Raw genomic sequence first — 13,970 nt, 5'->3', positions numbered from 1 at the left:
TGGCTTTTTAAGCCTCCTAAATGCTTCGTTGTGTTTTCCATCCCATGACTCTTTTTATGATTAATTTTCTTGGTTCTAGAGGCCACTGCAGTTTTTGTCTTCTGTTCAATCTTTTGGTTTTTTCCCTCTGGAGTGAATTTTATCATTGAAAAAGGATCTTGAAACTGGTGATGAATCCATTCGATTTTTAGGGTTAATTTAGCCGTCTGAAATCTGACTTTAGGGTTCATTTCTTAAGATTTGTGTGAATCCGATGGTGGAATGATTTTGGATTTTTTTTTCTTTTTTAGTTTTGGCTGTTCTGTGTGTTATCGCTTCGATTTGAGTATGGCTCCGTTTTTGCTGTTATATGGTGTTTTTACTTGCTTCGTGGTTTCTATAATGCAGATTTAGTTCTAGGCTTCTGTTTTTTGCTAGCTACGGTTTAGTTCATGAAAGGGTGATAGCATTTTCAATAATTGTGTTTCTTTAATGTTGCAGTTGATATAGGTTGCGCAAGTGCTCTGGATCTGTACCAGACAAGAAGAAGAAAGTTGTGATATATTGAAACGTGTAATTCAGGTATTTAAATTTTTCTGGAATTATTTGAAATTTTTGCGGTATTAGTTTGTTGTAAATCAAAATGACAAATTACCAACAAGGAAGCAAACAATTGTGAAGAAAAGTGTAAATTGGGGTGACCAAAAGCATTATTCCCGATTTACTGTTTGCCATTTCCAGTTATCAGCATTACAGTCTTTTTCAGTAAAAGTGTTTGTTTATCAACCTTATTTCTAACTTAGAAGCCCTATATAGACTGTCCCTGGATGCAGTTGTCAGCAGTTACCCAAGATTTACATCATCCCACTTGCAACATTTCCAGAATGGTTCTTCTTTTGGTAACTTTTGTAGTCTATGATTTCAAGTCTTCACATAATTTCACCGTCGATGTATTTGAGTGACTTCTTTCTTGACAATCTTCTAGTTGATAACCTCTACTTCGAAAAACTATAAACAGTCGATGGCTTTCACTTTCAATGACCTTCAGCCATTGAACTTGATAACTCTTTTGACAATGTTTTGATTAATAACCATCCTCCCATCTTATTCAATTGTGAATCAATTATTTTAGTCTTCTCCTATTTTAATCTTTGTGTTGATTCCTTTGTGTATTTATCCTATCGAAATTCATCACTGATACAATCTTCTGGATAGTACCACATAAGTAAGCTTAAGGCGTGATTTTAAAATTTGATCGTTAAAACAGTCATACTCAGCATTTGTTGTCTTCTATTCCAGGAACAACTAAACAGTCCACGTCGTTTAGATGTTAAGGCCAAAGCTACTTATATACACTTTTGTCTCTTCACTTATTAAGACGTTTTTTAAAGATAAAATCATTAGAGACATGAGGTTTCGCAGTGGACAAAACCTCATAGATTGACCATATCGATACTAACATGGCAGACATAAAGGTTGAACCGAGTTTTTTAATATTGTTCAAATGTGGCTGATGTGGCTACAATTGTGGTCGTGGTCACAATCTTGGTGTCTTTAGATTCCTTGATATTGTGGGAAATTGCGGACAAATGCAGCCAATGAGGCAGCAATTGCGGTTGTGTATGCTATATGACCTGGACAGTTTTTGGGGGCCCAAAGAAGATTGATTCACTTTTGATGCTTAAATTAGTTCTTTCAAGGAAAAAACTTTTCTCCTTTGTTATTTTGCAAGTACTACCAGTGATTTGCCTTAAATTGTTTTTCTAAATGTTTGTTTGTACTCTTTCCAGTGTTTTTTGATTCTCGATAGATTCAGAGAAAATTGGAGGAAAACTGTCCAAAGATTCTGATTTGTTAGCAGAGCAGTAGAGAAACTTTATGGAGCTACGGGGTTGTGGTTATCTTCATTTCATTCTGGCTATTAAAGGTGGTTTAGTTTCAAAAGTCCCTAATGTTGCTCGTGGACAACCAAAACTTAAATTTAAAAATATTACAGACATATATGATGATGGCTTATTGTCTAATAATGATGATGGAATGGCTGAAAGATCATGCTATGTTGAAATTGAGGAAACCAATGTGAAAACCAATCCTGATGCGTCAGAATGTAATGTCAATGATGATGATGGTCAGAGAATCTGTAACTTGGATGATAACGACTTTGACGATATCACCCTAAGCCAAATTAAAGAAAGTTGCGAAGCAAGGAAGAGAAAACGCTCACAAGTTCTCGAGTCTTCTAGAAGAATGATAAAAATTGAAGATTCATTCCTGGATGACTACGGTGAGGAGCAAACGGAAGGTGATGAAGATTCTGATTTCATGGAGACTCTCAGTAGCTGGAAATCTAAACTGTCAAATAATATGAAGGCAAAGAAGAAAAGGTGCTTGAAAAAAACAATCTCTACTTATACCCAAGAGGTTATGCCAGTTGTCAAATCTGAAGAGATCGTAGACAGTCAAGATTTCACACCCACTAGTGAAGAGATCCAACACGGTCAAGATTTCCCACCCTCTAGCGAAGAGATCCTAGACTGTCAAGAGTTCTCAACCTCCATGGAAGAGATCCAAGTATGTCAAGATTTCTCACCGTCCTGCGAGGAGATCCAAGACGGTCAAGAGTTCACACCCTCCAGTGAAGAGATTGATAACAATAAAGAGATCCTACCCTTCAATGGAGATTCGGTTGCCCTTGTTGAAGTGAAATCTGAGGTTCCTGAAACTGACTATTTTGGTGGGCCAGATGACTATTCTATTGTGGAAGTACAGGAAGCGGAGACAATCTATGAATGGAATTTGGAGAGTGAATTGAAAAATGAGCGGCAAAGGTGTGTTGATTTTCTTCCATCACGAATGGTGGGTCCATTTAACATGGATGTTGTGATACGTAATTATCAACTAAGCAATGGTCAGTTTCCGGACATGGCTGCAATAGAATTAAAAAATGAAGAGTGTATCATTCATCCAGATCTCCATTACATCGCCCCACAAGTAATCTCTATGGTTGAAGATGAAATCCTTGATATTCATGACAGTCAACCGGATGGTGACACTGACACTGCAGTCACCCTACCTAGTGTTCATAAAGATCTTGATTACCTGGGTGTAGATTTTAAAGATGATAACACTGTTTTCGGTGACTGCAGTAATAATGAATTTACTCCTGGTGCTGAGGATCAGGTAGAAGTAGAGACCAGCCCTACTATGGAACATGACCTTAATCTTGATGGATGTCTGGTTCGTTGCTCAGATGATCCACCTGAATATGAGGAAATACAATCACTTGCTTCTGTAAACAATGAATGTAATGGTAGTTCAAAGCTGCATCATCCTGAAAGGCTATTATCAACAAGGAAGGTACAAATATCATCAATAAATTTATATGACTTGATTTATTTTACTGCTTCCTCATTAGTTGATTTCTCTACAGGAAATTTCACCATCTTCTCTGGAAAAGCATTGTAAAGCTGTGAAGACTAATGATTTGAATCGTAAAAACAAATTGAGTATGTGATTTAATTTCACCATCTTCTTTGTTGAATGTTCTGTATTTTTCATTCAATAAACTGCTGCCTCATAGTGAGGTTTCTTGTCTCTGTGATTGTTTATTTTGATATAGAATTTAGGTTTATTGTTGTAATTTGGAATAATATATGTAGAATCTTCCTAATTAGAGGAAATAGATACATAATATTTTATTTTATTTTATTTTTTCATAGGTTTCCTAGTTTCCCTATTTCCCTTTTTAGGAGAACTAGATTATTACAAATAGAAGGTTTGAGAATGTATTTTTCATGATTTGAATAATAAATCAGTATTATTTTCCACATGGTATCAGAGCTTGTCTGATCCGCTTTCGCTGTTTTTGCTGTCTGCCGGCGGCCGACCGCCATAGCCGCCGACAAGACCCTAAAATTCTCTTTTTTTTAACCTGTGTTTTTTAATGGGCTCCAATTGCCCTAGCCTAGTTTTGTTCTTTTTTCCAGTATTGCCAAATAGAGAGTTTGTCTGAGTATTATTAGAGTGGGATTCGAACCCATTCCCTTTGGGACCGAAAGTCTCTTCTTCGAATAATCCAACACTACTGCCTTCGCTGTTATTTTCCACTGTGCACTGCCACTCTTCACCGCCATCCATCGTCCGTCGCCGGCCTCCGTACGTCGCCGGCCACCATCCACTACCGGCCACCGTCACAATTCCGACCGGTGACCAGCAGATCTGGATCGTCTCTTCAAGCGATGGCCAACCCCACCGGAGTCAGGACCCGACTCCGCTCAACGCGCCCCCACGCGCAGCCACTGTTGCCGGCGCGTGTAGCCCACGCGCGTACCTCCGGCGAGACCCACTCGCCGCCGTCGCCGCAAACAAGGTCGCCGGAGGCTCCTGAGCCCATTCCTAGGGTCGATGACGACTCGTTTGGGCTATATTTTAGTAGATCTGAGTTTTAGTCTCTGCTCCTTGGTTTGACCCACTCGCCGGACCTTCCTCGCTGTTCTGACCCTCCATAGCTGCCATTGTTGTCATCTTTGTTGTCCTCACAACATCTCCGTCATCTCGCCGCATCACCGGACTGCGTTCTGCCCCAACTGCGTTCCGGTTTATGCCTCCACCAATGGGTTTCGCCTCTCGGGTTTCGCCTCTCAGTTCCACTTTGCCATATTCTCTCTACAACAAGGGAACTCATATTGCAAACTCTCACATGTACCACTCTTGGTCTCGCAAGACCTTCTACCTTCACCATCAATCTGTTCAGAAATTTGAAGACCAAAAACGACCACTCCAGACGTAACTGCGTCAGTTCTTTCTTGGATCGTTGGTCACTTTCTTCTTGGGCACAAGTTTAGCCCGTACTTCTTGTGATACAGTGCTAAGTATCACATTTAGGAGTAGTCCAGCAGAGAACTTTGGACTTCCAACCTGTCTTTGGCCTTTTGATGCCATGGTGTTTTTTGGTTTCTGCCAATGCTTTGTTATAACAACTCACTCGGAGTTGTTCTTTGAGACTAACCGCTGAATTGACTCTTTCAAAGTTATGGGATTCAGGTTTGTCCCTCGTACGGATCGGTTCTCACCAGTTCTTCCACCTTCACATTCTGTTGTTCAGTCGTGAGGAGGAGAAAGTTCCAGCCCCTGCAGGGTAGTGTAGTCCTTGCATGTTTGTTGCTATTTGCCTCTGCAGGACAGTTGTTTCCTAAAGGCCTCCAATATGTTTAGGACAGTTAAGTCCCTTGAAGGTTTGTTGTTGTTTAGGGTGGTTAAGTCCCTACAGGTTTATGGCTGTTAGCCTTTTAATTCCAGTCGCTGCAGGGTAGTGTAGTCCCTACAGGTCTGTTGCTATTTGTCTCTGCAGGACAGATGTTTCTTGAAGGCTTGTCGCTGTTTAGGGCAGTTAAGTCCCTTGAAGTTTTGTTGTTGTTCGCCACTATTGATGGCAATCCAATTCCTGCAGTTCGTTGCTATTTACCACTGCAGGCCCTTCATCTGTTCTTGCAGTTTGTTGTTGTTTGCTGTTGCAAGTCATCATCCATTTTTGATGGAAATCTCTCTCGTCCATTGCTGTCCAAGTTGAAGTTTCATGGTGCAAGTTTGCTCTCATCCATTGCTGTCTAAGTTGAAGTTTCATTGTGCTAGTTCGCCTTCGTCCGTTGCAATCCAAGTTGGTTTATTGACGTTCGTTACAATTGAGTTTGTCTATTCCAAGCTTGGTTCATACAATCCTGTATGATCCAGCTTGAGGGGGAGTGTTGTAATCTGGAATAATATCTGTAGAATCTTCCTAATTAGAGGAAATAGATACATAATATTTTATTTTATTTTATTTTTTCATAGGTTTCCTAGTTTCCCTATTTCCCTTTTTAGGAGAACTAGATTATTAGAAATAGAAGGTTTGAGAATGTATTTTTAATCATTTGAATAATAAATCAGTATTATTTTGCACAATTGTCACCAAGAAACCTAACATTATGATAAACTATGTTTGAAACATGCAATATTTCTAACTTTGATCCACTATCTTAGAGTTAAAATCTTAATGAAATAAATTAGGCTTTTATTTCATGCGTAAAAGTAATTTCACACGACTCTGATGAACTCATTTCCCAATTTTCCCTCTTATCAAATTTCAATTGTAGCTTGTTTCTATGAAAACTGCAACGAATTTCTTTGTTGATATCTAATTTTTTGTTATAATGCATACATAATTATTTTGTTTCATTTCGGTACCTTGACCTTTTACCTCAATTTATTTTTACTTATGTTGGGTTACAATGATCTCAGAATGCAAGGGACGACAAATATACTTTTCTGAGCAGACTGATAATCGTACAGCTGAAGGGTGTGATGATATCACAGGCGCTCGATTTACTGATATCCCTAACAAAATTAGTATTATTCCTAGGACTAAAAGAGTTTCCCATCCTAAAGGAATTTCCAAGATCCCTCATTCTTCTCGCCAAGCTACCCGCCTAGGTTGCAGTTCTGTACAAAGTTGCTCAAAGAGCGCAATTGCATTTACACAGCAACAAATGCGTGATGCAGAATGTCTTGCAAAGAAACTGACAAAGGAAATGAAGTCAATGAAGGACATTGTGGATGACATGTTACGATCTGAATTCTGTCTGAATACGTCTTTGAGGCATAAAGTAAATGAGGTATGATTACCACAATCCTATTATTAGTGAATATTACTTTCTGCAGTAGAAACAGTGATAATTTGATTGGGTTCGGTGATGGGGTTGCTCAAACCTAACCCAACCTAATCCATGTATACCCCTACTGATGGCTATAGCTCCTGTTCCTGGTTAAAAGCCTAAATGAAAAGTGTTGCTAACTTCTAGTAATTTCAAAATTTCCAGTGGAGTTATGTATTTAATTGATAAATTTGGTTTCTAGTCAATAGTTAACGAGTATTGGTATTGATTTTCAGGCAAGAGTGGCTGTCAAGAATGCAACAAGAGCTGAAGAAGCTGCAAAACGATGGCTGGCCTTCATGTCAAGGGATTGCAGCCGTTTCTGTAAAATAATGGTTTGCTCATCTCCTACGTTACTATTGAAGCTGTTAAATTTGATAAGTTTTCATAGTTTTCTGTTTCTTTTTTCCTCTTTCGTGTGTGGCTAATTACTGCTCTTGATAAATTCAGAAATTATCTGATGATGGCCCAGCTACTCAAGATGTAGTGCGTAAAGAGAGGAAAAAAATAGCCTTTGCGGATGAAGCAGGTGGAAAGCTTTGTCAGGTTAAGTTCTTTGAGGATGATGGGGTATCTTTGTCAGAGTCTAATTGAAAGAGAATCTTACTCTAATAGCATGCCATTTCTGTAAATGCTGAATCTTCGATGCCGTTTCACTGTATTAGTTCGTTCTAGAAATAGGTGTTGGTTTCTACCTATGTCTGAAGTTAATTCCATTGATATCTCCCGTAACAAGGGGAGAGTTTAATCAAGTTTTCAACCAGAGACTTGTTATGTGAGCGGAATTTGAGTGAACATACTTTAGATCAAACTCATAAGTGTAATTTTAACTCATTCAAATTGAAATTAGTTAGCATTTTAAATAGAATTACGAATTTCATTTAGTCGAGGAGTGGAGAAATAAGAGATGCTGATTGAAAGTGTTGGCTCATCAACTAATTCAGTTTTGAACAATGCAAATTACAAGAAAAAGTTGCAAGTGAAGGAAGAACACCCAGGATTCTCCCTTTCACTTGACTTAAGAGGCCTTTGATAGAAGAAAATTGACCAAAAATAGAAAATTAAGGAGGTATGCATCTTTGGGCTTCTTTCGCAAAATGAGACTGTAAAAGGAGCAGCCAAACAAGTCTAACAGCTGCTAGGTGGAGTTTGAAATGTAGCCCTCACCAACTCACTCAAACAAATTTCAGAAATTGCTGATTTACTATAATCATTCCACGTATTCTGCAGCAACCACAAGCCATATAGGAAGTCAATCTCCACCGCATAAGAGGCTACCCTAGTGTTGGATCCTTGTAGGTTCTCAAGTTGCACCAACACAGATGTAAATTCAACCTCAAGTCTGAACAGAATAGATCAAAATAATTGCACCCAGAAAGACACAACAAGCTGATCAGAATTTGCAATTTGGACAAAACCAGAATCCAATAAGTACAAGCAACCAATTAGAAAGCACTACACTCAACAGAACCTACCTACCAAGGGCTCTAAAACAGATTAATATAACAAGAAAAGCCAACAAATTGAATCAGAAACAAAAAAATTAAAAGTCCAGCACTAAATTTCAAAATTGTTTGCCTTAATGAACCTCAGTTAATTATGCAAATTACTAGTTTCTTATTTGGTCAGATTGCATAGGATCTAATTGCCTTTTATTTTGACTATAAATTTATGTTTCTTGTTTTTTAAACTGTTTTTATAATGGTTAATACAGATCCTAAGCTTTTACTGCAATCTAATGTAAGCAATTGCAAACAATTATAAAAACCAGTGCTATAAGATTCAATTTGCACGAAATAAATGGACTCAAAGTGGTGGTTTGAAGAGTGAAATTTCACAATAACTATTCTGACACAATGTAAACCATTTCAGCAACTTTATTTCACTAATATGACTTGTTTGAACTAAAACTTGGCACAAAAACTTAGCAATTCAAAATTCAGCCAATGGTACATCATTACCATCCCCTTCATCATCATGATCATCATCAACTTCAATCACAACCCGTGGGTGGTCAAATGCTACTACACCTGCAGCATCTTCATCGACACAACTAACAAATTCTTTATTCGTTGCTTCTTCATCAGCTACACCTGCAGGTTCTTCATTGTGCTCAACTTCATCACCAACACCAGACTTATGACTTGAAGGACGATCCTCTCCTATGTTTGTAGTTTTTCCAAATTCAAAGACTTCCTTCCTAAGAGATGCAATCTTCTCTTTCAATTTTCTTAGCTTTTGTTGTTTTTCAACATTCTTTCCTTAGTAGCTGCTTCCCAACTGTCGTCATCTGAGTTTTCAGCTATTGTTTCTTTAGCCCTCGATCCTTCAGGCATCGCTCCCTCATCCATATGGAAAGTCTCGCGGCAGACAGGGTTTCGACGATCCTGCGGCCTTAGGTACCAACCGAAACATACCTACAACAATAAAAAAAACTTATTTACTCAAATAATATCATTAAAAAAAATAAAACACCCAAATAGGTTAAGATACTTACATCTGTTGTCTGGAACAACACTTCAATTTTTTAGGTCCTTCAATTAAAGGATGACCATCTTCTCATGCGGGGGAATGAAACATTAGTCTTACGAGCATGCAAAGAAAGCCGTTCAAATGCCCCACCCTACAATATCACCAGCAATAGTTAGAAAATATACAATGTAATTCATTCCATTAACATAATCAATTATAACTTATATTACCTGCAACACAATGATATTGCCACTGGTACTTAACGATTCAACGATATCTCTAGACAGTATTTTCTTAGAACATCTATTTAAACTATGTACAATATATTTATGTAGAGCGGTGGTCCAATCATATCGACACAAATTCTATAATATATTTATGTAGAGCGGTGGTCCAATCTATCGACACAAATTCTCTAAGTCATCTAACACTATACAAGACATGTTAGAAACATACATAGACTTCCTAGGAAAATAAAATACAATAAAACATACTAATAGATACAAACAACAAACTACATCAAGCTCAATCTCATCACTCTACACTATCATATTAAACATATTAATGAGCTCCTTCATAATAGTTGTTTTCGAATTAAACATTTCACCTACCATATCAACTACTGATACATCATAAGAGACGTCTAAACCCCCTATTTTTAAACCTAAGGTCAAAAACACATCAACAACATTGAATGGAACCAAATGTTGACTAACTTTAAAACATTGATGGTTTCCAACCCATTGGCAAACCTCTAACAGGCTAATAAAGTCCAAACATCACCGGAATGAAGTCCTACGGATACGCGTTTCATGTGATTCTCATAGTAAGACATTCATTTCCACAATGTGGAATGAATCTGTAGTGTAGAGCGGGATGGTAGATCGGGAGACTCTCGAAGATGATCGGGAGACCCTCAGAGATGATCAGGAGAGGACGCTGAAGGAGCGACCCATGGGAGTTGGAGGGTCTAGGTAGGAAAGTAGTACTATGCAATGTAGAATGGGAAGGCTTCAAGGATGATCGGGAGACCCTCAGAGATGATCGAGAGAGGGTGCGACAGGAACGACCTAGGGAAGATGGAGGGCCTAGGCAAGAAGGTAATCCAGAAATAGAAAGAGTGGAAATTAAGGGTACGTTGTTAACGACCATTAATGACGCGAATCTTGTGAGTAACGTAAAGGTAACGGTTACAGAAGACAATTTCTATAAATATAAGGAAGCTTATTCAGGTATGGGACTTTTTGATTATTCTTGAGATATACTAAGGTGACCCTGCTGACTTGAGCGTCGGAGTGCTAACGTGCAGATTGTCGCCGTTCGGGAAGGGAACAACACTGCATTTTGGAGGCAGAGAGAAAGAGGTTGTGTCTAACCTTGTGCCCTATTCTCAGGAACATTTTGGCGCCCACCGTGGGGCCCGAGGATTTCAACACAGCCCAAAGAGCGACCACGATGGTAGGAGAGGTCCCGTTACAGTTGCTTAAGGAGATGCAGAGGCAGATGCAGGAGATGCGGGCGGAGATGGCAGCGATGCAGGCAGAGCAGGGTGAAGGAGGAGGTGGACCCTCGGTACAATCGGTAAACGTGGAAACTGTCAATTCTAGGAGCAACGACAACCAGCCCACGGTCCAGGGGAATGCGGGAAACAATGTTGGGCCAGGGAGAGGGGTTGGGAGAGGAAACCGCAGAGGTGGAGGAAGAAATAGGGGAGGCAGGGGTAATGGAAGAGGGAGGGGACAAGGTGAGGAAGGAGGGGCAGGGGTAAATGAGACCGAGAACGAAGGAGAGCATGTGGGGAGAAATCATGAGGAAAGTGATGGGGACGAGCAGAGCAACGGGACGGAGGAGCAGAATGATCGGCGTGTGGGGGAGATACCCGATCAGGCCGAAGGACTGCACCCCTTCACGACAAGAGTGATGAGGGCAACCATACCGGAGAATAAGGTATTGCCGTCGATGGAGAGGTATGAAGGTTTGACTGACCCGGTGAAGCATCTCCGTTTGTTTGTCGACGCTATGGCTGTCTATTCAGCGGACGAGCTGGTTTGGTGCAGGGTTTTTCCTTGTCGCTAAAAGGGGAGGCATTGGATTGGTTTCACTCCTTGTTACCACGATCCATAGATGGTTTGCCACGCTAAGGCAACTTTTCAGTCAACAGTACGTGTCCAATCGAACTCCGGGCGTAACTTACATTGCCCTGGTAAGGATGAGGCAAGGGAGGGATGAACCCCTCAAAACATTCATAGATCGGTTCAACCGGATCGCCCGACAGGTGCGAAATGCGGATCAGAGAATGATAGTGAGTGCCCTGACAACCGCCTTGCAGCCAGGTCCTTTTGTAGATTACCTCTATGCAGAGGAACCTCAAACAATGGATGAATTGTAGAACCGTTTGGCCAGTTTCATCCGCATTAAGGAGGGACGATCGCACCAGAGGGGTAGAGATGAAGGGGAGTCCGCAAGTAGAAGAGATAGGAGAGGAGAGAAACGGGGTTTCGGGAAGGTGGAGAGGGGGAACGGGGTAAGAAGGGAGGGGCGGTTTAACATACCCCAATACGTTTACCACACGCCCTTGAATGCTCCCCGGGCCAGAGTGATGGAGGAGGCGTTAAGGACTGATCTGCTAGCAGTGGTCAGGACGCCTACCCCTTCGGGAGCTGATGAAAGCAAATACTGCCGCTATCATCAGAACAGGGGGCACACGACGGAGGATTGTACGACCCTCAAGGACAAGTTGGAAAGTTTGGTACAACAAGGCCATTTGCGACAATTCGTTCAAAGGGGAAGACCCACTGGGGAAGGCCGCGGGAATGTAAGTACCTCCCGACGGGGGCAAGACGGGGAAAAGACAGATCCTCGCAGTCGGAGCAGAAGTCGTGAACGAACGGTAAGGGGGGTCATAAACACGATATCAGGAGGATTCGCCGGTGGAGGGCCAACGATAGCAGCCCGAAAGAGGTACTTGAGGGGTTTGCACCATGTAAACCGGTCGAGGGAAACAAAAAAGTCAATGCTGGTGATTTCATTCTCGGATGCTGATTTTCACGCTTTGGACCTTGACCAAGACGACCCAATGGTGATCACTGCAATGGTTGCTCGGTACCAAATAGGGAAAATTTTGATTGATCAAGGAAGCTCAGCCAATATCTTGTATTGGAAAACGTTCCAGCAAATGGACATACCGGAGGAAGCCGTCATGCCTTTTCATGAGCAGATTGTGGGATTTGCTAGAGAACGGGTAGATACTAAAGGGTATATTGACCTCTAGGTCAGCTTGGGATTAGAAAAAACGGCGAAGGAGTTAAGGGTTCGGTTCCTCCTTGTTGAGGCTGAGACATCTTACAATGCCCTGTTCGGGCGACCATGCTTGAATGCGTTTGGGGCAATTGTCTCCACCCCACACCTAGTGCTAAAGTACCCATCTGACGATGGAAGCATTTGCACTGTTCGAGCAAACCAAAAGATGTCGAGGGAATGCTACGCTGCAGGGTTGAAGTTGAAACCCAGGAACCTTGAGCAGGCCAAGAAACGATTGGTGGCGGCGATGGCAGAGTTGGACCCCAGAACCAATGCTGAGGACCGAATAGAACCGGTGGGGGATACTCGATCTTTCCGGTTAGGGGATGAGGATCAGGTCACGACGGTGGGGAGAAGCCTAGATCAAGGTCAAGCAGAAAATGTTGGACGAGTACTGACCAAAAATAAGGACCTTTTTGCGTGGACAGCAGCCGACATGCTAGGGATATGTCCGAATGTTATGTCCCATAGGTTGTCCATATTCAAGGACGCCCGACCGGTGACGCAGAAGAAGAGGAGGCTCGACATGGAAAAGAGGGAGGCAATAGATGAGGAGGTGAGAAAACTTCTGGAAGCTGGGTTTGTCCGAGAAGTTAAGTATACAACTTGGCTAGCCAACGTGCTTATGGTCAAGAAGTCGAACGACGAGTGGAGAATGTGTATAGACTTCACGGATTTGAATAAAGCATGTCCCAAGGATACATATCCACTCCCAAGTATTGACGGGTTAGTTGATGGGGTTTCAGGATACGAACTCCTTAGTTTCTTGGATGCATACTCGGGGTATAACCAAATCCCCATGTACGGGCCGGACAGTGAGAAGACGACCTTCATTACTGAAAGGGGGACGTATTGTTACAACGTTATGCCGTTCGGGCTCAAAAACGCAGGAGCTACTTATCAAAGACTGATGGATAAGGTGTTCTCGGAGCAGATAGGCAGATGTATGGAAGTGTATGTGGACGATATGGTGGTTCGGAGCGCGTCAACAGAAGACCATATAAAAGACTTGGAAGAGGTGTTTGGGCAACTGAGAAAGTTCGGGATGCGTTTAAACCCAGCGAAATGCACGTTCGGGGTTCATGCAGGAAAATTCTTGAGGTTTCTGCTGACGGCACGTGGAATAGAAGCAAACCCCGATAAGTGTCGGGTCATATTGGATATGCGTAGCCCGAAAGATTCGAAGGAAGTTCAAAGATTGGTAGGAAGACTGACATCCTTGTCAAGCTTCCTCCCAAGGTTGGCCGAACGGATAAAACCCATCCTTTGGTTGATGAGGAAAGGTGCATATGAAGGGTGGAGTGAGGAGTGCGAAGGGGCGTTCGGTTTGGTCAAGCGTATCTTGACTCAACCACCTGTGATGGGACGGCCAGAACCGGAGTATGAACTGCAGGTTTTCTTGGCGGTTGCGGATGATGCAATAAGCGCCGCGCTGGTTCAGGAAAAACCAAAATTCAAGCTTATTTATTTCGTAAGTCGAAGCTTGAAGGAGGCGGAGGTTCGGTACCAAAAATAGGAGAAAGTGGCTTT

The 13,970-nt window shown here is 41.5% G+C and overlaps 1 protein-coding gene and 1 long non-coding RNA gene across 5 annotated transcripts; one reads left to right on the top strand and one right to left on the bottom strand.

Annotated features, from left to right (window-relative positions):
- Nucleotides 1-477: 477 nt before the first annotated feature.
- Nucleotides 478-7,507, top strand: LOC106753420. The gene is made up of 6 exons (XM_014635229.2): nt 478-561; nt 1,770-3,336; nt 3,410-3,485; nt 6,256-6,629; nt 6,905-7,003; nt 7,119-7,507. The coding sequence occupies exons 2-6, from the start codon at nt 1,858-1,860 to the stop codon at nt 7,260-7,262; spliced, it is 2,172 nt and encodes a 723-aa protein (XP_014490715.1). The 5' UTR covers nt 478-561; nt 1,770-1,857; the 3' UTR covers nt 7,263-7,507.
- An 80-nt stretch (nt 7,508-7,587) lies between these two features.
- LOC111241061 lies at nt 7,588-9,914 on the bottom strand. 4 transcript variants are annotated; one of them, XR_002666786.1, is made up of 4 exons: nt 9,371-9,469; nt 9,166-9,291; nt 8,630-9,085; nt 7,588-7,892 (listed from the first exon to the last, which is right to left on the bottom strand). It is a non-coding gene; the product is annotated as an uncharacterized LOC111241061 (long non-coding RNA). The 4 variants fall into 4 exon arrangements; XR_002666785.1 differs by having other exon boundaries at nt 7,885-8,010; XR_002666784.1 differs by lacking the exons at nt 7,588-7,892; nt 9,371-9,469 and adding an exon at nt 9,857-9,914 and having other exon boundaries at nt 8,025-9,085.
- Between the last annotated feature and the right edge of the window lie 4,056 nt (nt 9,915-13,970).

The sequence above is a fragment of the Vigna radiata genome, unplaced genomic scaffold (assembly GCF_000741045.1).
Source record: "Vigna radiata var. radiata cultivar VC1973A unplaced genomic scaffold, Vradiata_ver6 scaffold_133, whole genome shotgun sequence".
NCBI classification, from domain to species: Eukaryota; Viridiplantae; Streptophyta; class Magnoliopsida; order Fabales; family Fabaceae; genus Vigna; species Vigna radiata.
The sequence above is the reverse complement of the archived record's forward strand: the minus strand, read 5'-3'. Positions and strand labels throughout refer to the sequence as shown.

Excerpts from the sequence above, each read along its gene's own strand:
- LOC106753420 (XM_014635229.2), top strand. The coding sequence starts at position 1,858 with ATGGAGCTACGGGGTTGTGGTTATCTTCATTTCATTCTGGCTATTAAA. Across the intron at positions 3,486-6,255 it reads GAATCGTAAAAACAAATTGA|AATGCAAGGGACGACAAATA; the intron begins GTATGTGATTTA and ends CAATGATCTCAG. Across the intron at positions 6,630-6,904 it reads TGAGGCATAAAGTAAATGAG|GCAAGAGTGGCTGTCAAGAA; the intron begins GTATGATTACCA and ends ATTGATTTTCAG.